General features: G+C 41.9%; 1 protein-coding gene across 2 annotated transcripts; it reads left to right on the top strand.

Moving 5' to 3' along the window:
* Positions 1–1189: 1189 nt before the first annotated feature.
* Positions 1190–26380, top strand: DPYSL4 (dihydropyrimidinase like 4). 2 transcript variants are annotated; one of them, XR_006581320.1, is made up of 15 exons: positions 1190–1563; positions 5607–5695; positions 6523–6707; positions 7658–7822; positions 9339–9400; positions 9502–9582; positions 12136–12204; positions 12324–12444; positions 13448–13604; positions 14750–14891; positions 17186–17356; positions 19158–19337; positions 22693–22864; positions 25134–25285; positions 25935–26380. XR_006581320.1 is itself a non-coding variant. In XM_045025799.1 (14 exons), exons 1-14 carry the CDS (start codon positions 1525–1527, stop codon positions 25223–25225), a joined length of 1725 nt encoding a protein of 574 aa, XP_044881734.1. In that variant the 5' UTR covers positions 1190–1524; the 3' UTR covers positions 25226–26379. The 2 variants fall into 2 exon arrangements, 1 of the variants encoding a protein (XP_044881734.1); XM_045025799.1 differs by having other exon boundaries at positions 25134–26379.

Below are 26380 nucleotides of genomic sequence, written 5' to 3'. Positions count from 1 at the left end.
CCCAGCCTGGCCGGTGATGTTATAGGAAACGGGGATCCAGGCAAAGGCAGCTGCCTTTCCGAGGCCATGCCAGGCTCCGGGGGCTCTAGGATCTGCTGCGCTGCTCCATTTCATCCCCCTGAATCAACAGCAGCCTCAGCGGAGGAGCGGGTGCCAGGTGCAGAGTGATTTGTTTTTTTCTCACTACAAAAGGATTAATGGGTTTGTCAGGCGACCCATTTGCCTCTGACTTTTAAGTGCAGCCCAGATGTGTTCCCATCCATGGCCCCTGGGCCCAGAAAACCAGCCCAGAGCTGAACTGCCACAGGTGGGGCATGCAGGGTACACACCAGGCTTTATACAGAGAGGGACAGACAGACCCACTGAGCCATTTGCCTGCTACCCAGTCACAAGAACATCAGTCTGGCCATACTCCGTAAATCTAGCCCTGTATCCTGACTTCCAATAGTGGCCACGCCAGATGCTTCAGGGGGAGTAAACAGAACAGGGCAATTTATGCAGTGCCCCTTCCCCTGTTGTCCAAAGGCCAGGGCGGCTTTCCAAGCCAAGGGGTCCACGTTCCACTTCATGTCCCTGCTGCACTGGAGACCAAACTAGTTCCACTGACGTCAGTGGGAGCACTGGGAAAGAGGCCCTACGAGTCTGGAAAGCAGTTGATGGAGGAGCTTGAGTGCTTTACTGGCAGCAGGGTGGAGCCCTCGATCAGGCCACTAACGGGGCAGAAGCTCAGGGTGCTGATGCGGACAAGCCCCGACTCCCTGTGACTCTGATGGGAATTGCTGGAAGGCGGCTTTGAAGAGGAAAGAAAGGCCTATTTGTGCTGACAAGTGATTTGTAGTAAATAACTGTAAAGCCTAAACTTGGTTTACCGGGTGACCCCCCACCCCCACCCCCCACACACACTCCGTGGGCACAACCCCAGCCAGAAGCCAGGGGAGTAAATGAAATCAAGCGGTTTAGAAATCGGCAGAACATAAATCTTCAGACTGAAGAACAAACTTCCCTGACCAAAGACTCACAGAAATATATGGGGCCAAAAGGGAGTTGCAGGATGGAAACAACGAGCCATTGGCACGGCTCCGTCTGACACCCACCTTCCCTGGCTCCCGGGGGCCCGGCCCAGAGAGCCCCGCCGGGCTGGGGGCGGCGCGGGGAAAGCCGGCTTTTGTTCGCGGTGCCAGGGGAGCAGGGAAGTGGCTGGTGCCTGGGGAAAGGCCCCGGCGGGCTGGCTGCATGGCTGCCTCTCTGGCGGCGGCTGTCGGGGAAGCATGAGCCTGGAATGCTAATCAGGCAGCTGCTAAGCGAGGCTGCGGGGCGGCCAGAGCAGGGGGAGCCACCGAGCTCTCCAAGAACAACAGGCAGCCAGGCAGGCACAGGCACAGCGACGCCACTAAAAGCCGCCCGCTCCGGCCACTCCGCCGCGGCGAGGCGTCCGGCCAGCCCCAGAGCCAGGCGGGACCCCGGCCCCGCCGCGCACCTGCTGCCCCTTGCGCTCGCTCGGCACGGGGAGGCAGCTGCGGGAAGATGTCGTACCAAGGCAAGAAGAACATCCCCCGGATCACGGTGAGAGGGAGGCCCAGGCAGCCCGGGGCCTGGCGGGGTGGCGGCTCCCCGTGCCTTTCCGAAGGGCATTGCTCTGTGCCGAGCCCCCGGTCGGCCTTTTTATTCGCACCCGCGCAGCCATCGGCCGGGCGCTCCGAGGCAGGAGGCGGGAGGGCGATGGAGCCGTACTAAGCTATCCAGCACCCTGGCAGCGTTCAGGGGACGGGGCAGGAAAGGACAAACGCGCCGCACCCGGGCAGCGCGGAGAAGGAGGCGCGGCCGGTGGGGTTATTTCATGCTCATTTTAAGATTGGGGACGGCAGGAGATGCCAGCGGAGCCGCTCTCTAGCGAGTCCTGTGCCTGCGTCTCAGCCATGGCGGTGCTGCGTGCCCTGTAATCCAGGCTCTGGGTCTGGGCGGCGGGGGGAGGAGGCCTGGCCTGGCCATAGCAAATATTTCTCTGCCGCATTCCCCAGATCTCAGCGGAGACAATCATGCCCCAGTAGAAAAGAAAGGAGCTCGGACAGTTAGGAAAACAGTGCGCGTGGTGAGGTTGCAGATACCTGCCAAGTCCCAGAGAAGCCTGAGACTAGGGGCTTTTCCCGACTCCGGGAGGAAGAGGAGGATGTGTGTTATCAGCAGCTTTGCAAATCATCCAGGCCATTGAATCTGTTTTATTTCTGCCAAGAAGCTGGCACTCCCTTGTTTCCTAGCTCATGCCTTTTCAGGCCGTAATTTCTCATAAAGGGTTGATGGGCCAAAGGACACAGCAGTTTGAATGGTTTATATTTCCCTGTCGTTAGAGAGCAACATCTTTTCTCCCAGCCTAGGAGTTCAGAAAATAAAAAATAACATGATTGACTAAGCATGGACTCTGGTAACTTTGGACTTGCGTATGTGCCTAAAATAAAGTGTCTATTCGAATTTCATATATTTAGTCCCTCAATTTAGGTTGCCGGGCCATATTTTTGCCCAGTTCTACAACAGTTTAGGGTGATTGGAAAAAAATATTAAAAATTAGTATTTTTGAAATATAGTTCTAAAGCATCATTTGTAGACACATTATTCCTTAAGCAAGATGGGATGTGGGTTTTAGTTCTGAAATGAAGTCAGACTGGGTAGAGCAAAACAGGAGTAGTTTGAGAGAGTATTCTTGAGGTTGACATTAGGCCTTTGTTACTACCAGCTTCCTATGAAAGCCCTTTGGAGAATTAGCATGGTCCTTTGTTGAACATAACCTGGCTTGAACTCAGAGAGGTTTATGCAGCGTTATGTTCTCAGGAAGAGGCCCTTGTACAACAATAGGCATCTGCTTCTCAGATCTTGTGTACACCTGCTTATTCTCTTTCACACACCAGGGCAGCCATGTTACCGAAGGAACTACAAACATTGCTTTTTAAAAGAAAGGCAAACACACATATCTTTGAGTCTGAAGGGTCTATTCTGCAGGACCACCACCTTATATTTGGAAACAGAAATAAAATTAAACAACATATGATTTGCTATATTTAATGGGGACTTAATGTTTACTGTCTTCTTTCCCCATCAGCCCCGATCCCCATAGGCTTCTTACTCCTGGTTCATAAACCCAAATCCTCTGGTCCAGCCTGTAAACCCAAAATACTAAAAAGCGAGAATTCTGTAGCTATGAGATCTCATGCTCATTCATTGCAGTGGGCCTCACTCCATTCTCTCTCTCTCATCACTGATGTGTTGTGGAGGAATGTGCCACCCCTCAGATCCCTATCACTGTTGTAATAGGAGCCTCCTTACCCTGATTGCCTGGACTTTTGTGGGGGTGAGGAGATACCTTTGGGCAGCATGTTTTCTTCTTCTTCTTGGCTGGTGGGCTCTAAAATGGAGCCACACACAGGGAGAAGAAATAACCCTGAGTCCCCTTTAAAAGTGTTCATTGAGTAAGTCACATTGAGTAAGCCAGAGAGAATCAGCCTGTTTATGTGACAGGTTGTAAGGGACTTGGTGAGTTCAGTAAAAGCTCGTTAAGAACATCTGGCATTTTGTGGTTGTTACAGAGTGGGTGTGCTCTCAGAGCAGGGAGTGGCTTGCATAGTGGAGGAGGCCAATAGAGCTCCCCTGGGTCAGTGAATGTGGTGGCTCTTTTTGACCTGGAAGCAAGAAAAATAGTTGAAAATAGATTAAGGGCTGTGAAATATAAATGAAATATGTTTTGGAGTTTTCACAGCAAAATTGCTTAATAGCTTTATTCATACCCCTTTGATCTATAGTAAAAAATCAAGGTCCAGAAGTGGTGTTATGTAATTAATTTTATAATTATACATTTCTCTGGTCCTGTAATCCACTCTCCCAGACTGTATTGTCACATGTTGTTGCATCCAGCAATTATTTTTAAATGTGCACCAGAATCCTTAGCAGTGGCCATTGTAACCTGGGAGTAAATTCTCTAGAGTCACAGTTGGAGGAAAAAATTGTAATAAACTATGCTGCAGTTTTACGTTTAAAAATATGAGCCTGATCCTACATTTTCTTATGCATCTAAAATGCCCAGTGCGGAAAATGACAGCGATTAGAGAAGAATCCTTTGACTATTGTCAGAATCCTTTGGGATCTCTGAAGCTCGTGGCTACAGGAAAATCTGATTTTGAGAACCTGGATATGTTATAGTTAATCTCCACTTTCTTTTGTAACAGTGGGTGCCTAGTCCTTTTCCTTGAAAAAGAGAACTTAGAAAATGTAAACTGCTACAAATCAATTGCTAGAGTTGAAAATTTCTCATTGATTTCCCAAAAGATCACAGCCACTCCATTAGCTCCTCTAAAGCTGGCCTTTCAGATCTGTGACACTCACATTGATTCCTCAGTTTCTGTGAGAACCTCAGACCAGTTGCCATGTGTACAAGGGCAGTACCACTTTGGATGCCCCTAATATTGCTAGGCCTGCTGCAAGCTGCCTCCCAGCCTGCTGTCTGCAAATATGATGGCTCCGCAGCTTAGCAGCCAAAGTGGACACTGGCCACAATGAGGCACCTCAATGTCATGAGAAGCAGCATGGTCTACTGGGCTAACACAGCACTGAGAGCAAGTAACACTTACATTCCAATGCCAGTTCTGACACTGACTTCATCTGTGGCCTCAGTCAGCTACTTAAACTTTCTGCTTCAGTTTTCCCATCAGTGAAACAGGGAGAGTAATAGTTACCTTCCTCAGAAAGAGGTTATGATAATTTATTGAACTGATATTTTCAAGTCCCTTATATAAGTGCTAAAATTCACCCGAATGCACAGAAAATCTGCCAGTACCAGCATTTGGGGGAGGCCAAGCAGCCCCACATCCATGGCTTAGGTGCACAACTGTCACTTGCAAACCCTTTTAAAAATGTTGGCACATATGCAGAGACTACAGCATAAATAACTGGTCTCCACATCTGCAGAAGGAGGCTGGTAGTGACCCTTTGTCTCTTACTTATATAAAATGAGTCAGTTAAGTGTAAGTTTACCAAAAGGGTCATCACGTCAACCCTCTCCAAAACCAGCAGGATGGCCTTGTGCTTGTTAATGTTGGGCAGGAGTCATTTATATTGGAGGGTGGAGAACAAAATGTTTTGCAGAGCTACTCAAAGGGAAGGGAATCGTGGATGTGCAATTAATGAAAAAATGAGTAATAAGTAATGTGCACTGTAGTATGTGAATGTTTTATTGTAACTTTGCCTTAATATATTATTTTTAAATTACTCCTTACATCTTCTATGCAGCATACAGTTTTCTAAGCTTGTGCTGTGAAAAATATAGATTAAATCCCCTTTCTGGTTGATTTAAAGATGTTAAAACATTCTTTATTTGTATGTAAAATATATGTTATTTTAGTTTTAATACTTTTTATACTTCTGTATGTGGAATACAGTCAGGCTTTGATATGAAATAGTTTGGGTGTATTTTTTAAACTAAATTGGACTAATAGACGTGCAAAATATTTTGTCTCAGATTTTAACTGCAGCAGGCAGTTATAGATTATTATGCATGAAGGCCTGTAATGAGTAAAACAACTTCTAAATAAAATAATCTTGGGAAACATATTTTTTTCCATTAGAGTGACCGGCTTCTAATCAAAGGAGGAAAGATCGTCAATGATGATCAATCATTTTATGCTGATATCTATGTGGAAGACAGTTTGATAAAGTAAGTTACTTAAGAAATATTTTGTATTACAATTTCCATACTTAACATTGTTGGTGCAATTTAATATGGATAATCATTTCCAGAGACTCCTTTAATTTTCTCAGAAATATGTTCAAAATATTCTTTTGGAAAAAAATCAATAGTTCATAGGGCATTGGAAGAAAAAGCTGAAAGGAATATTTCCTTTCTTGAGTTCTAGCTGTGTTCTTGAAGGCAACAAGTAAAATGATCTTAGTCCCTATTGATCTTACTTCCATAGTAGCTACTATCAAATTTACGGTCACTGTTAGTACTACTTGAGTGGTCTAGGACTACATGAATGAAGAGAGCTGGAGGTCACAATTGATGCCCTGAAATGGGCTGGCCTGTGGGGCTGGTATTGGTGGTCTGCACTGCCATCCAGGAGATGCAGATCTGCTCAATCCCATGCTAGAGTTGAGAAAGTTTTGGAGGCAGTGCTTTGCAAGTGGAGATAAGAGACTGACTCACAATTCTCAAGAGCAACAGCTATGGGTCTGAATGAAATTTCATCCAATCTTCCGTTGCCAGAAGGATGGTGACTGTGATATGAGGCCTCACAAGAGAAGGGGCATCTAAGTAAGGAGAAAATGGGAGAAACATAGAGCTCCCTTAGAGTTCTGAGGACCCCAACTATCCCCCATTTCCCAAAGGAGAGCAAAACTGATGTGCATTGGCAGCACAGTGTGGGAAAGCGTACAGAAACGGATATGGGCACACACACATACTCACTTTTAACAACAGGAAGTTAATACATTTTTGTTTAAATGTTATTTGAAGCTAGTAGAACTTCTTAATACTGTTTTTAGGCAACTTGGAGAAAACCTGATAGTTCCTGGTGGTGTCAAAACTGTTGATGCCTATGGCCAGTTAGTTATGCCAGGAGGAATAGATGTTCACACTAGACTACAAATGCCTGTGATGGGAATGACCTCTGCTGATGACTTCTATCAAGGCACAAAAGCAGCCCTAGCAGGAGGAACCACCATGATACGTAAGTAGCATCATTGCAATGACTCTAAGAAGTACATCTTTCAAAAAGCAAACAAGGTGTCCCACCATCGAAAAGATTGCTCAGTATCAGTTAACACAGGAGTGAGACTTTAGTTCTGACCAGGTTAGTTACAATTGTACCATGTATTAAGTTTCTTTTAATAAACTTTGCTTTCGTTATATGTTCCTTTTTAAAAGATAAAGATTCTACTTATTATGAGGCCCTTTCACGTGTATCATTGTAAGCAATACAGGGCACCTTTTTACCAGGGTCTTTTACCTGGGTCACAGAAAATTTATATTTATATACCATGCTTTTTGTAGGTGGAGAAAGAAAAGTGACTTGGTTATGAAATCAAGTATTGCACTAGTTTTCAGCTCTGGGGTTGTGAGAGCAAATACTTTTGAGGTTCAAAGTAAAAATTATTTTGATTTACTCAATCTGATCCCGAGTAGACCTTACAAAACCACCACACAGTTCAGTCCAGTGTTTACTCATTGGAGGCACAGAACTGAACTATAAATGGTCTCACAGGTTATTATTGAGGAGCGTAAGTAGGTGTAGTGGGAAATACAGTACCTATGCATGACTGCCATTGCTAAAGTCAAAGGAAGCTGCACAAATATCTAAGAGCAGAATTTGGCTCCTTGCATGTATATGATAGCACACACCATATTATCTAGACACAAGGGGATGAATTCAGGTTGTACTGTTAGCCACAACTTGGAATTGACTTGTTTTGCTGGTTTTTGTCTCAGTCTTAATGGTAGTTAAACACAGTTCAGAAGCTTTCATATTCCTCGTTTTTAATTATAGAATTATTTGCATTAAAATGTCTCCTTCCTACCATAGAAAACTGTTAGACAAATGCATATTTATGGGCATTATAATAATGTCCCTGTGTTAGCCCATCATATAAAGGCTGCTGACACTCTGCAATATTTCTTCAGTTGACCATGTATTCCCTGACTCTGGAATGAATCTGCTTGCTGCATATGACCAATGGAGAGAGTGTGCTGATAACAAAGCCTGTTGTGATTATTCCCTGCATATTGACATCACACGCTGGCATGAGAGCATAAAAGAGGAACTGGAAGCTCTAGTGAAAGACAAAGGTAAGGACAAAAAGACCAGTGTTCTACTAACCTAGTTACCATCAAGAGTGAAAGCTGACTCAAGAAAAGAGATCAGCTACTTTTTAGGGCAATATGCATCCCTCTAACATCATGAAGCTTCCTTTGGTAGTGCAAGACAAAATTATTGTGCCCAGTTCTGAAGTCCTTACACTCTGAAGACTCCCACTGACTATATTGGAGATTTATCTGTGTAAGGAATTTCAGGATTGGGCCCACAGGGCCAGATTGTGCAATATTACTTCATTTGTGTAATAAAGTGGACATCAAGGGGTTAACTGGGTTACTCAGAGTATTATGGGTTGGAGCCAGGCTCCATACCTACTTTACTTCTTGTTTAGTTAGTGGGTGCTTCCCCATTCCCCAGCCACTCTGTAATATAATAGGAGTAAATAATAATAAATAATATAATAGGAATAAAGCAGCACATTCCCAGCCCGCAATACTGAAAATAGAGTGTATTTCTTATGCACTGACAGCCCCTTCACAAAAACTTGTACCTCTAGTTCCCGTCTATAAGAACCTGTGGCTATCTACCCAGTGGACATTGTCTACTGAAGAACTCACCCACAACAGGATTAGTGCATTTCACTAATATGTCACATTAGTCACATATTTGGGGCTGTGTTTTGCGCTCAGATGTGCCTACACAAATCTAATTGGCTTCAATGGCAATTGCAGTCCTACATTCAGGGACAGAATTTGTCAGTTAACACAGAAATTTTTAATTAATCTTCCATTAAAATTCTCAGTGGGTAGCTAAGGAAGCAGCTATTCAAAGCTGAAACCAGACATTTTTCAAATTTACCCATATATAGTAATGAAATGGAGAGAATTTTATAGTGTGACTATAATTTAAAAACCATTGTGGTTTTTATCAACATAAAAACAGTGTAAAGCAATACAATAGAAATTAACATGCTAGGCCCCAACACTAAATGAATCAGAGTACACATTAGATAGAAATGAGTTATGCATTTTGCTATGCAATGCAGTATACATAAGTGTTGTATATGTAGTTCTATAACTAAAGGACATTGTTTTGAATGTAGTGCTTTTGGCTTTAATCTGTACTTTCAGCATTAATAAAATGATTCAGATATAGCACCTAGAAATGAGCCAGCATTGGAGCTTAGAATTCAAACCGGATTGTGGAAAGGGTTAAGATTCAGATCCATGTTCCAAGTTTTGGTTCCAAGTTGGATCTAAAACTAAAAATGGGTTGCTTATTGCTTCTGGCTTAAATGCATCCAAAACCCAATGTCAGTACAGCATCTTTCATGAACTGCAACATTTGGGGCCCAAATCTCATAAGAACAAATTTTCATGCCCTTTAGTCCAAATCTGAACCCTAGCCTTGAGTCAATCTCAATCCTCAACACTAGTCTAAAAACCTTACCTAGATCTGAACACCACCTTTTCAGTCCCTCTATAGTAGACATGAGTGATTTGTTTTCAGTTGTGACAATAAATACACATGCAATTTATTTTTTTAAAGGTGTGAACTCCTTTCTAGTTTTCATGGCTTATAAAGACAAGCTCCAGTGCACTGATGCTCAGGTAACACAGAATAACTGAAATGCAATAAAAGTAATCAACTACACTTTTTATAAACTGTGACCTATCTGACACTAGGAAATTCTTTCCTTCCTTCCTGACAGATGTATGAAATATTCAGCATTATTCGCGACCTGGGTGCCATTGCCCAAGTGCATGCTGAAAATGGAGACATAATTGACGAGGTATAGTAAATGTATCCATTTAAATTAAAAACTAGCCACAATATTAATTTAGGCCAAAATGCTGCCCTGAAATGAAGTGGCTGCACAACAGGCAGTAGGGGGCAGAGCAGTGCCAGACACACTTCCGGCATTTGAGTCATCCTGCCAACTCAGGAACAGGTGGTACAAAGCTGGCCAGGAGGCATACATTGCTGGGGGGCCCTGGCTACTTTTGTGAAAAGGATCAGCATATGTTCCACTAGTGCATGCTACCAGTCACAGTATCACCCAGACCATACTCCTATTTAAATTATTGGCAAAACTTTTCATTGACTTCAGTGGCTGAGTTAACGAAACATGAGAGCCCTGGAGATGAACTTCAAGGATATCTGCAAAAGGGAACATAGATGGTACAGAAATAAAAATTCCATACATTTTCCTGTAGAACAAACCTTCTTGGGTCTTCAGTGTAGTGGCCAGTGCAGAAGCTGGTCTCTCTCAGCGCTCCCTGCAGTGTTGGTATTCTGCCCTGCTAACGCATGTGGGGAGTAGGGGGAAGGTGCTCTATACATCTTCTTCCCATACACACAACTAGGCAGGATTTGGCCTTTAGGATAATCTGATTACCTGAGCTTTGGAGGGAGTGGACTGGCAGCAAAGCCTATTGTGACATTATATATTGGCAAAAGAGCTTGGAAGGAGATCTGGAGTCCTTACTAAAAGCAGAGGCATCATGCTGACTGTTTACATCCAGTTGGTTATCATCACAGGTACATTTATGGACAATGCTCGCTAAGAAGGGGTGTGGCCAAGACAAGCCAAGGAATGTGCTGATTCAGCATATCCCCTGAACAGCTTCTGCTGACGGGAATAATTAGCAACAGCAACTGCAATTTAAAGCTGTCCTTCCCCAGCAAAAACCCTGAGAGAGGGCAAACAATGGAAGTACTCCTGGGTGGCTCCTCATATGATGCAGACGCCCAAGATGGCACAAGGAGGGGTAAATTATACATGGTTATAACTATTTGATTAGTTGTGGGAAAATGGCATTTAACATGCACTTGCACTTGTCCACTAGTCCATCTTTGCCGGGAATGCCTCCAACATTCCATGCTGTGAGCAGCTTCAAACAGCCACATTCCCTCCTGCCCCTGAACAGCCTATTAAAGAAACATTTCCTTCATCTTCCCCCGCTCCCCGCAACATGAGATTTTCTTTACAAACATTACAGTGGCCTGAAGGCCAGAACAGGCAGTAGTCAGCCCTTCAGCAATGACAGGTTTAGGATCGTATATCTTCCCCTCTTTCAGAGCTGCCGGGGCTTCTCTACCAATAGGTAAACTAGGCAGCTGGCTAGGGTGGCAGATTTCAGGGCAGCTGCTTTGGGAGCAGATTTGGCCTGGCTGCCCCCCATCATGACAAAGAGGCAGCTGGGTCAAATCTGCCACCCTAAGCCTATGAAGAGGTGAGCCCCACAGTGAAGTTTTTCCTAGTGTGGCAGATTATCTTTAGCGGCCTCTGCAGAGCTGGCAAAGGGAGCTCTATATCATTGGTGGATGGCAAGATTCCCAGTTTACTGATGGAACATATAGCATTTGTTCCTAGCCCCAGAGATGCTTCTCTGGTATTACTTTAATGAGAGAGATCAGGCCCATGCTTTGGTCTAATGCTAAGAGAAAGGAACTGAACTCCCTCTACCTCTGTTGGCTTCAGTAGTAGTTGAGGGCAGCTGTGGATGTGCTCAGTACCTTATGGGATCAGACCAGTGTTTAATTTGTGCCAGGGCTTTCCAGTGCCAAGCCCCAGCACCCCTAGGCTTGGCGGTTCATAGCCCTGGCACCTCTGGGCTTGCTGTATCAGTTATGAAAATATAAAAATTGCTTGAGTCCTGGCAGCTAATTGCTTGAGCCCTGGTACCTCTTTAATTACAAATTAAGCACTGGATCAGGCTACAGAGAAAACTGGCTCCATACGTTGAGGGCTATGAAAAAATAATACTAATAAAGGTGATAACATTCCCCTGAAAGTGTGCGTGGGCGGGGATACACAGAATGCTGGCCAGTGCAGTGTGGAATAAAGTCTTTTTCGATGCTCATTTGGGATGACCTGCATAAATCATTGCCACTAGGAATGTGTGTGGGACTTCACCAGCCCCTCAAGATGACTGCACTTCTAAAAGGACAGGAATGCCTTGTGTGATGGAACTACCCAGCCTTCAGCCTCCTGTTCCACAGTGAGCTTGAAGTGCCTGAATGAATAGCCCAGGAAAAGCACATAGTTATCACTGAATATAGCTTAATTGTTCCTGAGCAAGTGAACACCACCAATCTGTTGTCAAATCACTAGAGTGTAGTATGCTGAGTAGTATGACCAATCCCACTGGAATGTCTTGTTTATTATTGTCATAGTCTCTGCTAAGATGCTGTAATTGTCATGGATATAAATGGTATTCCAGGATATTATTTAGGAATTTCCATAACCCTCAAGTACTTCTAGACATGATGTTCCAGTCCCACATTACTTTAGATTGTTCCCATCACTTACTGTTTTTCTCATTTTTCTACATTCACTTAGGAGCAAAAGAGACTGTTGGAACTTGGAATTACTGGGCCAGAGGGGCATGTTCTTAGCCACCCAGAGGAGGTAATATCTTAAGTTCTTCAAATGAACATGTTTAGAGCTTTAAAGAAGTCTCCACTCATGTCCATTCAACTAAAAGAGATGTTGTAAGACGTTGCCTGGTTGTGTTCTTGTTTCCCAAGGTTGAAGCAGAGGCAGTGTACCGTGCAATTACAATAGCAAAACAAGCCAACTGCCCGTTGTATGTCACAAAAGTAATGAGCAAAGGTGCTGCAGATGTGATAGCTCAAGCAAAGCGAAAAGGTAAAACACCACTTCACATTTACATACTAATAAAAACTGTTTACTTGTCTCCATGAGTATCTCTGCAATAAAAGGGAGTTAAGAGTTCATAATTAGCCAATTTCAGGTACATCTGAAAAGCACAAAACTTGATGTTAGCTTCAGTTTTCAAAATGTACTGGAGTTTAATTGCACTGAAGTGAACTCAAAAGAGTTGAAGAGATTGGCTGAAGACTTTGCTACACAAGTCTCATTAGGTGGAGTTGGAAAAATATGTCAAGAATTCATTTCCAATCTCTTGTCATGCTTTGAATGGAAAAAAATGAACCTGGGAATACCTGAGAACTCAAACTGCTGACACACTGGGAAGAAATAGAAATATTCCTCCAAGGAAACAAGGTAGCACAATACCTACAATATAGTAATTTGGACAGATCCTCAGTTGATGTATCTCCATTGAAACCAATGGAGCTGTGTTGATTTACACAAACTGGGGTGGGGATCTGGCCCACTGTGCATGGACGTGGGTGACAGAGGTGAAAGACAGAAATATCCAGTCATAAACATACAAGACTGAGTCTATCCCAGGTGTAAATCAACTGATTTAAATGGAGTAACATCAAGAGCATGCATTTTGCCCATAGTTTTTGTGTAATGTTTGGTATCCCACTGAGAGGGATTTTTAGACACTTTCCCTGCCCTGTTACAATAAGGAGCCATGTCCTGAAGTGTTTGTTCTGCTTTCTTTGGTCTTTCTCAGCAAGAAATAGTGCCAAATAGGACTCTGGGGTTTGGCCAAGGCTGTTTCCTGATTGGTACCTTGTAATTTTACAAGGAATACTGTTCAACTTTGTAGCAATCTGATTGGCTGAGAGAAATTCAGAAAACTGAAACACAGAGAAACTGGCTCAAACCATCTTTTATTCCTAATCTGAGCATTTGTCTACACTGTGGGAAAAGAGAGTTCACCATCAGGAGCATGTTACATATTTTCAGATTATGTATTAGGATTATTATTCTTTAGGCACAGTTGTGTATGGAGAGCCAATTACAGCGAGCCTTGGCACTGATGGATCACACTACTGGAGTAAGAATTGGGCTAAAGCTGCAGCCTTTGTTACATCCCCACCAGTTAGCCCTGACCCCACTACATCTGATTATCTCACTTCTCTGTTATCATGGTGAGTTGGCAAGGAGCGTAAATGACAGTGGCGTGCGGAACAAAACCCAATCCCTGGGGTTATTATTATTCAACCTCAGAGAGGGGCCCAAAGAGCAGAGTGGAGTTTTCATCCAATCTTCTGACAGTTCCACACTGTCTGGATCTGGGGTTTTGGCTTAGGGTCTTTGCTGGTCATCACCAAAAAGCTCACTGAGTAGAACCCTTCAGCAGGACTCCTTGTCGAGTAAAGTACTATTCAGTCTGAGTAGGGATGGAAAAATCAGGCCCCAAAGTAACACCTGAAGACTGTCTAGAGTGAGACTATTGACCTGTAGAAGGTTACCTATGGTAGTAAATATTCTGCCCTAGTAGGTCTCCTGATGAGAATTATTTTGTATTCTTTGAGATTTCACAAAATTCTTCTCTCTAGAGGTGTGACTGGACTCTAGGAAGCAAACAGATTTGATTTTATTTGATTTGATTAATCTTTTCCCTGTGGAATAGTGTCCGCAAACAGATAATAAAATATGCATATAATTCAATCTAAATACAGCCTTGACATAAATCAGGAAGGGTGTTTCAAGGCTCCATGAACAGATGTCGCCAGAGAGCCTCATTCTAGAAAACCACCTCAGCTCCCTCCTTTCCTTCTCCCATGTCCCATCCCTATCAGCCTGGCTCAGACTTGTTGAGTTATAATAGATTCTGGTATATAGAATCTGGTTTTGTCCTGGGTCTGGCCAGATCCAGGAATACCCCTGCTATAAAAAGTCCTTTAGAATCATTTCTTGAAAGGCTGTCAGGGCCAAAAGGATGGATCAAGAATCAAGACTGGGAGGTTGATTTAAGGAGTGCAATTACGGGGCATTTAAGGTAACAATTTTAAAAGCATCTAGGCACTTAAATCCAATGGCACTTAAGAACTTAAATCACCTAGACACCTTTGAAAATATTACCCTAAGGATGAAATTCACCGGTGCACAGAGGGCTAAGCACAAGACCTATGAGCCATTTATGTCACACGTAACCTGCTACACAGGAGATAATTTCACTCTTAAAGAGTATATAGTTGCATAGAAAAGGCCCTTGAATTATTACGCTGAACAATACAATCTGAGCTATCAATTTTGTCCATTAACTGCATTTTGGTTTGTTTTAACTCAGTGGGGATCTGCAGGTTGCAGGCAGTGCCCACTGCACATTTACCACCGCGCAGAAGGCAGTAGGAAAGGATAACTTTACCCTTATTCCAGAGGGAACAAATGGCATTGAAGAAAGAATGTCAATAATTTGGGAGAAGTGTGTGGTAAGTAACTAAATAGGTGTAAATGTTTGCTGAATTATCAATGCAAGTGCATGCAAGTGGCATTTTTGTCAGATATGAGGATTTAGAAAATAGCAAGATTTTCTTTAATGGAAAGGAAAGAGGTACATTATCATCTTACATTGCTAAATGCCTCATTGTGTGACATTATCTAGGCTGCTACTTAAAAAAGCTTTGCTAATGAAAGAAAATGTAACATTTGAACGTAAATGTCTTGAAGAGCTCCTTATTAGAAGAATATTCTATCCCAGTCTGAACTGTGATCAGAAATAAAAGTCTATCCAGAAGATTTTTGTAAAGGCAAGGAATGGAATTTCCATTTGTATACTTTTCCTGTAGGACTGGGCAAGCTATATGGAATTTGTTCATTTGTAATTTCTGCAAGATTATAGTACCCTCAAAATAAGTTGTGAGTCTCTGTGTTGACTTCAATGAGCTTTGGATCAGGTCCACAATGAATCTTGAGTGTAGTTTATTATTAGAGAGACAAGGTGTGTGAGGTAATATCTTTTATTGGACCAACTTCAGTTGGGGAAAGACAAGCTTACGAGCAACACAAACATCTTCTTCAGGTTTGTTATGTCAGCTGTATGTTTTACGATGCACTAAGTATTTAGCCCAGGGATTGGCAACCTTTGGCATGCAGCTTGCCAGGGTAAGCACCCTGGTGGGCCAGGCTGGTTTGTTTACCTGCCATGTTGGCAGGTTCGGCCAATTGCGGCTCCCAGTGGCTGCAGTTCGCCGCCCCAGGCCAATGGGGGCTGCGGGAAGCGGTGTGGGACGAGGGATATGCTGGCCGCCACTTCCTGCCACGCCCATTGGCCTGGAGCGGCGAACCGTGGCCAGTGGGAGCCGTGATTGGCCGAACCTGCCAACGCGGCAGGTAAACAAACCGGCCTGGCCCACCAGGGTGCTTACCCTGGCAGGCCACGTGCCAAAAGTTGCTGATCCCTGGTTTAGCCTATACTAACAGTGTTCACCTTTGAAAATATTCATCTTCACTGGAGCCCTCTTTCTCGGACTAGGTTCTTATACCTCACCCATCATTATACTATCTGAGAGCTTTATTCTGGTACCTTCAGTTTCTTGTATCCTTCTCCTAGTAGCATGTTGAGGATCAATAACACTAAGAAAGCTCTGGTTCCAATAAACATGATATTTTTCTATCTAAAGATTGACTGACTTCAGTATCAACTAAAGAAAGTTCTGTGTGTGCGCCCAATACTTGCTGAGAGAAATGGGTCTTGTAGGTGAAAGTGCTGCCAAATGAATGATAATGATACACAGTAGTTGCCACAGACCTTTCTGTCAGGGCCGCCCAGAGGGGGGGGCAAAGGGGGCAATTTGCCCCGGGCCCCGGGCTCCGCAGGGGCCCCCAAGAGAAGAGCGGAGGCTCCCGCCTCCGCCCCTCTCCTGGAGCCTCAGCGCATCAAGCGCCGAGTCTCCGGCCGAGCCCCTGAGCCCCGCCCCGATCCGAGCCGCGTGGTGAGGGGGTGGGGCTGGGAGCTCCAACGGGGCCTGAGCCCCGACCCGCTCAAAGCGGCGTGGGGAGGGGGCGGGGCAGCTGCCTCCGCTCGGCGTGGAGCTCCCAGCCCCGCCCCCTCACCACGCGGCTCTGAGCGGGACGGAGCTCAGGCCCCGCCGGAGACACGCTCGGGTAAGGGGCCGAGGCCGGGGCCGGGGCCGGGGGGGGAAGCAGGACCCGCCGCCGCCACCGCCGAAGTGCCCCGAAGGCCCGCGGCGGGGACCCCCCCCCGCCACCGAATTACCGCCGAAGACCGGGCTGCGCTTCGGCGGCGGGTCCCGCTTCAGCGGTAATTCGGCGGCGGGGGGCTCCCGCCGCGGGTCTTCGGGGCACTTCGGCGGCGGGTCCCGGAACGGAAGGGCCCCCCGCCGCCGAAGACCCCGGGCCCCCGGAATCCTCTGGGCGGCCCTGCTTTCTGTAGCCTCACTTCACCATGTGCATTTATTATTCAGTGTAGTGGGCTGCAGTGTCTGTTGTGTTGAGCAGTATTCGTGTCATAGGAGCACCTACATAGTGACTATAAAATGGGAGCTGTAATCAGTTTCCAAACATATGACATTATAACAGTCTTTAATGACTAGTCCTGCAGGGACAGCCAGTTTTTGAATTAAATGTGAGGCCCAAGATTGTGTGATCTTCTCTGTGTACAAATATCTTTAATTCTAGACAAAATTGCAAATTCATTTTTTATAAGAACTCATTTTCTGGTGATAGGTTTCCTTTCTCAATCTCCTTTCTTTCTGATTTCCAGGCCTCAGGGAAGATGGATGAGAATGATTTTGTAGCAGTGACCAGTACAAATGCAGCCAAAATCTTTAATTTTTATCCCAGGAAGGGACGAATTGCTGTAGGTTCTGATGCTGACCTAGTTATATGGAATCCCAAGGCTACAAAAATTGTCTCAGCAAAAACCCACCATCTGGTAAAATCATTTTGTGAGATTTAATTTCTTTTTTTCTTTATAGGATTTTGCAACCAGGTGTATTAGTGAAATAATGTATTCCTTTTAATCAGAGAGAAATTGAAACAGAGAGGATTTGGGTAAAATATTAGTATAATTGTTTATTAAATCTCAGTGGGAAGAGGGAAATAAATCCCTTTTGTTATTGGCATTTACTGCAATGGCACCAAAAATATGTAGAGTAATGCTGTCGAATATGCAGTAGCAAAACAATACATGATGACCATTCTTTTGCTGTAAATGTGATACTATTAGTATGTACTGTATAGGCATAGAAAAAAATGTACAATCCTAACCTGAACATTTTCCTGTCCCAGCATTTCTCCTGAATTCCACTGACTAACCTTGAATTGCTGAACATGTGGAATTTAAAGGGCTATGACTGTAATTAAGATTTAACAGAACTATTGAGATAAAAGTTTGTTTTAGTTAGCAAATGATTGGGACTGTTGATATATTCCCCGAGGGTTGGATAAATGCAAGGGCTGTACTCTTTCAAATGTAAAACTAAAAAGAGGAAGCAAGATTGATTCCATTTCAGACAGCTGTGTAGGGGCCATTCATACTGTAACAAACCCTGGGGTCCTTACTCTGTGTTTACTCAGCCCTTAGTGTGGCTGCGCACACTCGATTTTATACAATCTGTTTTGTTAAACCGGTTTATGTAAATTCGGAATAATCCCGTAGTGTAGACGTACCCTGATTCACCAGCTGAGAAACTACCCCCACTCTCAAAAGCCATTTGCCAAAGGGAATCTTTCAACAACACGAATCTTACTGGAGATCCAAACCTAGCTTTCCTACCCCATCCCTGGTCCCAAATAGGCATGTCACTCTCTTTGGTAATATTCCACTGGGGAAAGACTCTGTGTCTGTTCAAACTGTACCTTCTCTAGGGTTTCCCAGTTCATAGGTATCCCAAAATGAACTCCTACCTGGAACTTGAGAAGCACAGTAATATTTGAAGGGTTAGTGGTAAAACTACATGTAACATTAGTAAAATGTAGAGGGTAGAACTGGTTTAAATCATTTTGTTGAAATATTTTTGACAACAAATGAATTTTTGACCAAAATGAAATTTTATGGTATTTTGTTTGAACAGAAACAGATGTTTTTCAGTTAAAAATTGGTTTTCAGTTTGATTTTCAATAAAGAAAAAATTGCTTTTGTTCTTCAGAAACCAAAAATTATTATCTTTGTATCAAAAATTGTTTTTGAAAGCTGAAGAAGATTTTTCATTTGGAGGTGGGGAGAATATTTAAAAAAAAAGAGAGAAAAAAAACTCCATGGGAAGTTTTGAAAAATAAAATGTTTTCAAATTTCCCACAAAATATAACTGGAATTTTTCAACCAGTTTCAGCTAGAGAACTTGCTGTTTCCTGACAAACATAGCAAAAGATTCCGTGATGTCCAAGGTGAGTTTCAGCAGAAGCCTGCTGGGGATTTAGGTTAAGCAATTGGAACTTATCCATACCTATAATTGGGCTCTGGTTTGCTTCACAAGTAGCATAGTGTGTGGTTTAGCTAGTGCTAAATGTTCGTGAATTTTGTTTGTCCATTCCAGTTTGCTTTAGCTCACCAAATTGCTAGAGATCCTTATTTTTTCAAATCTAATCTAAAGGATTATTTAAGGAATGATTAATTATACAGGAAGAAAGTATTACACAAATGTGTGTGTATATAATTGGGTAGGCTGTGGGTTTATGGCTTTTTTGTTTTTAACCCTAAACTAACTCTGAATATCCTGGTTTGGATTTGTCAGAATGTGGAATATAATATATTTGAAGGAACAGAGTGTCGTGGTTCCCCTACTGTTGTTATAAGTCAAGGAAAAGTTGTGCTGGAAGATGGAAACCTCTTTGTCATCCAAGGGTCTGGTCGCTTTGTTCCTAGAAAGACATTCCCTGATTTTGTTTATAAAAGAATAAAGGCAAGAAACAGGGTAAGGAGAATTTTTATTTGCAAGAAAACAATGTCTGTTCTAATTTATCCCTTTTCTCATATTGCTATTAGTGTTGTGTTACAGCATCCCAGAGCCTCCTGGTAGGACAAAGAAGGGAAAGGGGGCCCTTTACAGAAGTAAAAATATTATTGATGTTATCTGCTTGTAGGCTTTGAAAAGGTGTAAAACTATCAAATAACTGCTCTTGTGCATTGCCTGGCTTATGCATAAACAATGTTACTGTTCAAATGACAATTCTTACACCTGATACCACTTAGTAATTCACATTCGTCTGAAAATAAAAGAAAACTGTATTAAATTTTTATATACAGTTGCATCAAAAATTTTGTATTGGATGATAAGGTATGGTGTGTCTCCCTGGGCAAATGGAATGTCTTCAAGGAGAATCAAGGGTAAACTAATCTACTAATTACAGGAGAGTAGACAGGAAAAGTACAAAGATGTAAGATGCATTATGTATCTAATTACATGGTCCTTCTAAATTCAATTTGAAAGGTAAAACATGTTAAAATAATATATTTAATCTGAATGACATGATACGTTATAATGAAACAATGGCAACATTTTTACAATTTAACTGTAGATATTCCTCATTAGAGATGTCCCGGGCTTAGTGGGTCTCTGATATTTTTATTTCAAATAGCCAATGCAGGAAACCACACTTGGGAATATATCCCATAATGAAATTAATTAAGTTCTTCTCACAGATCTTTTTAGCCATTGTTGGCAAACTCTTATTGCCTCCAATTGTGCAAATTGGTCATTAGTGTTTTCTGGACAAATACTTTAAATCTGTTACATGTATGTGATTGTAGTAAGTATGTGCTCATCCAGGAATGTTTAGACTGGAGAAAATTCTAAAAAATGTCAAAGTCAATGAGGATTGCAGGGGAACAGGGAGTTCCCAATACCTCTCCAGATTTGACTTATTCTTTAGGTTGCTCATTTGTGCCCTGGATTGCTCCCTTCCTGCTAGCCATATCCCGTGTGCTGGCAACTGAGAGAAGGGGTAACATAGGAACTGGTATGGCAATTCTGTCACATGAATGACTTATTTCTGTATGTAAGTAAATAGTTAATAGATAAGGTGCCAATACAAGAAGCTCAGAAATATTTTCGGTAGTTCCTTCATTTTATAGGACCAATAAGACTTATTCTACACTAGCTTCCTTTGGTGGCTCCTTATATCATCTCTTAGCTGCACCACGCCTCCATTTTTCCATGTGTTATGTGGATGTTATCTGAAGTATGGAGGGCAAGTATCAGTAACCAGTTCATTTCTCCCAAATACACCAACGCACATCGGCAACTACAGCAATAACCACCTGACATGATTTACTGTAGCTTTTCTTTTCTCTGTGAATTCATCGCTGTAATAGAGGCACAACAGTGGAAGGCAGAACAAGTCAAAGAAACTGACAGAGCCTTGTAAAAACTATAAATCCTGTTCATGGCAGCTAGCCTTATCTTTTAAAGCTGCCATCTCTGGTCATTTAAAACTAGAGTGGAAGCAATGATCTGTGCAGTGACCAAATTACCTGCCCTCTCACCCACCTGCACTCCTTCCTAACTTTCTGGTATGGCCATGAAAATGACACTTATCCTGTAATATGAAGAATTGCTCCTGTATGCTCTCCTACCTGCATTTCCCCCGCATATTTTGCACCCTTTTTTAACTTGCAGATAAGCGATTGCTAAGTCTGGTTGATCCCACTTGATGTGACAAAAGGCCTCCAGGCTATTTGCTACCAATCAAACTCCATCTATGTTATGTTTAAAAGTAAAAACATTGTGTCATTTTTCATCATCCAAGGAAGGCACTTTGCTAAATATAAACTTTTGCTCACATGAAGCTGGAGGTTCCTAGACTCCGAGTTAAATAATAATTGGGCATCAGATCAGGTGATCGCTGATTGCTTGTGAAATTAATTCATTTGGGCAGTCACATTTGATATTATGGGTAGTTAGTCTGCTTGTCTGCATTACATTTTTTTGGTCCCTTGTCTAGCATTGGCTTTTTGGAGAGAGAAAAGGGTCCAAAATGGTGTTGGAAAATATTGCACTGGATATCAACTTTACACAGGTTTCAGGATTACAGAGAGGAAGATCAGATGGCATGGCAGTTTAGCAGTGAAGCTGAAATGCTATTTTAAAATGCAGAATAGTTATTCTTTACAATTTGTATCTGTCCTGACTTCATTATGCTGAAACCCAAACCTTTTTCTATTTTCTAAATGCTCTGTTCTAATTTTTTATCATAAAATGACTGGTACATAGTGTGGCTTGGGATGAGAAATAGCTAGCCGCAGGTAATAATGTGAATGGAGTACTGGTAATTTAGCTATTTCTCTGCACTAGCTTCAGATCTTTCTACCAGTCGAGAAGATGGATGGTTTAAAGTAGCACCTGATGCAATAGGACATTGTAATCATGCCATGTCAGGTTCCGTTGAGTTGTGTCACATCAGAATTCACAACATACCAAAGGAAAAACAGAATGGAATGTCAGGTGGAAAAATGCCTTTTTTGTGTGTTCTCTGTAACAACAAATAAAAATACAGTAAGTCTTTTGCCAATAAGCCAAAATTATGCACTGCTTCTTTCTCATGGCCAGTGCCAGTCTAACCCTGGAGATGAAAATATTGAACTCAGTGTTAGGAGGTGAAGAATACTGGTTTGAAGAATCAACTGGATTGCAAGCTGTTCAGAGAAGGGCCAATATCTTTCTATGGTAGTGTACAGTGCTCAGCATGCACTGAGGCACTGTAAAAATAAAGACATTAACAGTATTAATGGTAATAAAATTAATGCTAGAACCCTGAAGACACACTGGGCTTGATTCTGATTTTTCCCTAAGGCATCTTTACACAATTCTGGCAGTATAAAGGGGCCTGAAACCAGGTGTTATTGTAATTTAAGGTGAGAGCAGTGTAGTGGGGCCTTAGTGTAAATGAGAACCATGTTCACTGTGTCCAAGATACATTGACAGCACACACTTCCTATTTCATCTCTCTTTATTATATTGTGGGGGAGTCAGGATACCATATCATCACCGGGTGGCCAATTTAATGGAAAGGGACCTTTGTATGGGAAACTGACAAGGATGATAGAGCCCAAAACTGACCTATGTGACTCCTTGTAAAATAATTTTCCAGAGCAAATATTTAATGTTCTTTCTTCTGAAACAAATAACCTGAACTTATGTGCAACCGTACAATAATAACTCAGGATATGTATGACAGCGCAGAACAATCAGTAAGGGAACAGATTTCAGCTTCAAATTTCTCATCATTTTATTCAGAAGCAGCTCACGTTTATCCTCTATCTCGCTACAGCTTGCTGAAATTCATGGTGTTCCCAGGGGGCTTTATGATGGGCCAGTTCATGATGTCATAGTGACTGCTAAAGCTGTAGCCCCCACTCCTACTTCAAGGATAGCTCCCTGCTCAGGCAAAATACCAACTTTTCCTGTCCGTAATTTGCATCTGTCAGGATTCAGCTTGTCTGGTAAGTTTGCTCAGTGGGTACAGTAGCATTTTGAGGTAGAGATGAACATGGGTAGCTTAGACTGACTGAGAAGTGCAAATATTGTTTACAAACCATACCCCAGTCTTGCAGTGAGCTCCCTGCAGGCAGACTTGTGCACCCATGAGGAACCCTGCTGAAGTTAATGCAACTCCAAATGGGTGCAGGGGTCCATTCAAATTGAGCTCAATGGCAGGGTCAGAGCTTATGTTATGTACTCAAGTAGAAGAAAAAGATCAAGTTATAGAATTGCATTAGTAATTTCTGCTAATGTAAAAGACAAATTGTATTAACAACTAAGTTTATGTGATGATTGCCTTGCTGCTTTTGAGAAATCACTTTCCCCGCTACAGTACAATTTGCAGAGCTATAGTATCTTACATACAAAGGCAACACAAAATTCTTCCAGATGGTTGAAAGCTATCCATTTAAATATATTAAAATATGTAGGTCACAAGATACCAGAGAGGATGCATGTCAAGTTTGAATTTAAAAAATGAGGTGGCCAATGGGTATGAAACAGAGAAGACAAAGGAGCCAAGGACAGGCATCAGACTGATTAGGTCTGACAACAGAGGTTGAAATCTTGGCCCCATTTAAATTGATGGCAAAATTCCTATTAACTTCACTGAGGCCAGGAATTCAGCCTGAGTTGTATCCTTTTCCGATTCCATAAAATAAGTGGTTGGATATGTAGGAATTCTATGAGAGGAAGATGGCTGAAATGCAAACAAACTCAGAAAAGGCATCAAGTAGTATTCTATGGTTAAAGCGCAAAGGTCAAGGCAGATGGGGAGAGAGAGAGTGAGAAGGAATCATAGTTACAGACGAGAAAATTACTAAGCACAGATACAGCAATGGACGAATTCAGTACTGTGGCTAGAGTGGAGGTGAGATGACAAATGCTCATGTACAGTAGCTTGTTTTAGAGAAGGTCAATGGCTAGATGAAAAGATCATCTCTCAAGATTTTATTTTAAAAGGGAGACTCACAACTAAACTAGTAGCTAAAAGTGGATATAAGGAGGAATGGTCACCCAGATCTTATGACGAATGCTCAGAACAGCAGTGCTTCAACCAATGGCTTGGAGACTGTCACATCTCTATAAAGGCATCATACACTCACATAAATGATTTACTGCTTGTGAATTTCCTGAATTGAAGATTCAAACCAGTTGTTATGACAGCCATTAGGAAAGGGAAGAGTACTGCATATCTAGTTGCACAATGGTAGGTTTACATTTATTTCATGTTAATTTTGATATAAATCCTGGTGTAAATAAATTTGAAATTTGACTTCTACATAAAAAAAATCATACAGTGGAATGCAGTTTCCACTGTTTTAGCCACAGTGATTCAATTTTGAGTTTTATTTGAATCACGGGAGTACCACACACACCTTCTTCAGTCATTTGGCATATATAGACATCATGCATGTGCTGCTCAGCTTAGTGTCACGCTGTACTTGGTGCATGAAAATGTTTGCCATAGCTAAGAAGAATTTTGAAAGCAAATGCCACATTATACAGTTACTGATAAAACTCTACACTTAATTGGCTGAGATCACATGGATCCTTGACAGCTCTACATGAAATGAAGTCCCAAAATGTTATTATCTGGAAACTATTTATTCATGGAGAAACAAATCATGACAAAAAATTCGTAGAATTAGTATGCTAAGGATCTTTCCAGGAAACCAGTTAGAATTTTCCAGTTCCTTCCACTTAGAATATAGTCTTTCATTGCATTTGACAGCATTTCCTATAATTAACCCTTTTAATTTGTTCTCATTATGTATTGTAGCATGTTTAGTTTCCCCACTACTAAGCTTGAAATATGCTTTGGTTATATCTCATTCTGAGCATGAAAACATAATAATATAATTTGATCTTCAGATTATCAGTATAGTTTGTAGCTTCAGTGGTGATTAGGAGGGTTGCTAAAATTCAAAAGCATTTTAATTAAAAATTACAAGATTCTACAGATTATACAGTTCATTGGTCATGTCACTGCTACATACCTTATTTATAAAGTTGTCCCAAAGTGTAAAAAGTGTAGGTATTTATTTTTGTTTGTATTTTATTGTTGAGTTTCCAAATCAATATGCATTAAGAACAAATAAATTGCTATTGATTACCTGTGTCCATATATATTGTTATGAACAAAAACATTTCATTTAATAATTCCTGTATTTAAATCAATGTGGTTGTCACTTGTTTGTAGCCCTTTGATTTCTATGCCATCTCTTCTAGGATCTCAAACAGATGACCATATTGCAAGACGCCCTGCTCAAAAAATCATCGCACCCCCTGGTGGACGTTCCAATATTACATCTTTGTCATAATGATTCCAAATGTGATGTATTGTATTCCCTGCCAATCAGTCTTGGTTTCCACTGAAGCAGGTAATCTGGGGAACTGCATTTTTCAACATCAGTTTCATATTTACAGAAAATGTATCTTAAAAGATTGCCTTGTTTACACTCACCCAGAATACCTTGCTTTATGAGCTGTAAGCAACAGAAGTGCAGCTCTAAGTAGCAACCTTAACAATTAATTATATGGGCATAATGTACACGGGCAGGGCAAGGGGCTTGGGTGGAGTGGACACCATGGAAATATAAAATTGATCTGCCATCAAGCTCAGGATAAAATTAACCATGCTTCAGTTTACCCAGCCCCCATCTTTCTCTGAGTGGAAAATAGGCTAAAAATACCCAAGATAATAGAACTCCCATCAAGTATTTTAAATATGTTTCTCGCTCAAATAGATATTCAGCAAATCTTTAACATGTGCATGTAAACAATAAGAAGTTAATTTAAAAATGTGTTCAGCAGTGCTGCTGGCTGTCTTGTAATCAGGACAAAGCTGTAGACATGTTTTGTGTTTGATAGGTTCTTTGTTTCCTTTCCAATAACAACTACTGCCCTTTGTACTCTAAGGAATTTTAACTGGTAAACACTCAACTCTGTATGTTTTTAATACAGTTAGTTATATATATCTTGTGGTTGAAATGATTAATAATCAGATATTTATACTATCTCATTGCGCAGGCCTTGAACATGCCTTGGGAATCATTGTCACTCTGTACCAATGTGACAGCATGAATATAAGAAATCGAAGTGTGTTCTGAATGTTCATGGAGTTAGTTGTCATAGTGTCGATATAGGCATACTAATGTATAGAGTTTTTTGGGTTTTTTTCATAGTTGTATTTCTGGAACACAGAGATGACAGTGGAAGTTCCAGTGTATTTTAGTCTTTTTGTTAGACTTGTTTTGTAAAGATTATTTATACAGTTTTCCAAGTACCTAGCAGAGGCACATTTGAAGGCCAGTTGCATCTGGTGGACTCTTTTATAAAGCTTAATACAACAGGTTTATTATATTTAAAGCTCTGTACAGTAAAGGTGAGCTTATATGCAGTATCATTCCGTAAAACTATGCATGTAATGTCAACAAAATCACTATTTTGTTTTTTTGTTTATTGCTTTCAATAAA

This window comes from Mauremys mutica, chromosome 7 (genome assembly GCF_020497125.1).
Source record: "Mauremys mutica isolate MM-2020 ecotype Southern chromosome 7, ASM2049712v1, whole genome shotgun sequence".
NCBI classification, from domain to species: domain Eukaryota; kingdom Metazoa; phylum Chordata; order Testudines; family Geoemydidae; genus Mauremys; species Mauremys mutica.
The sequence above is the reverse complement of the archived record's forward strand: the minus strand, read 5'-3'. Positions and strand labels throughout refer to the sequence as shown.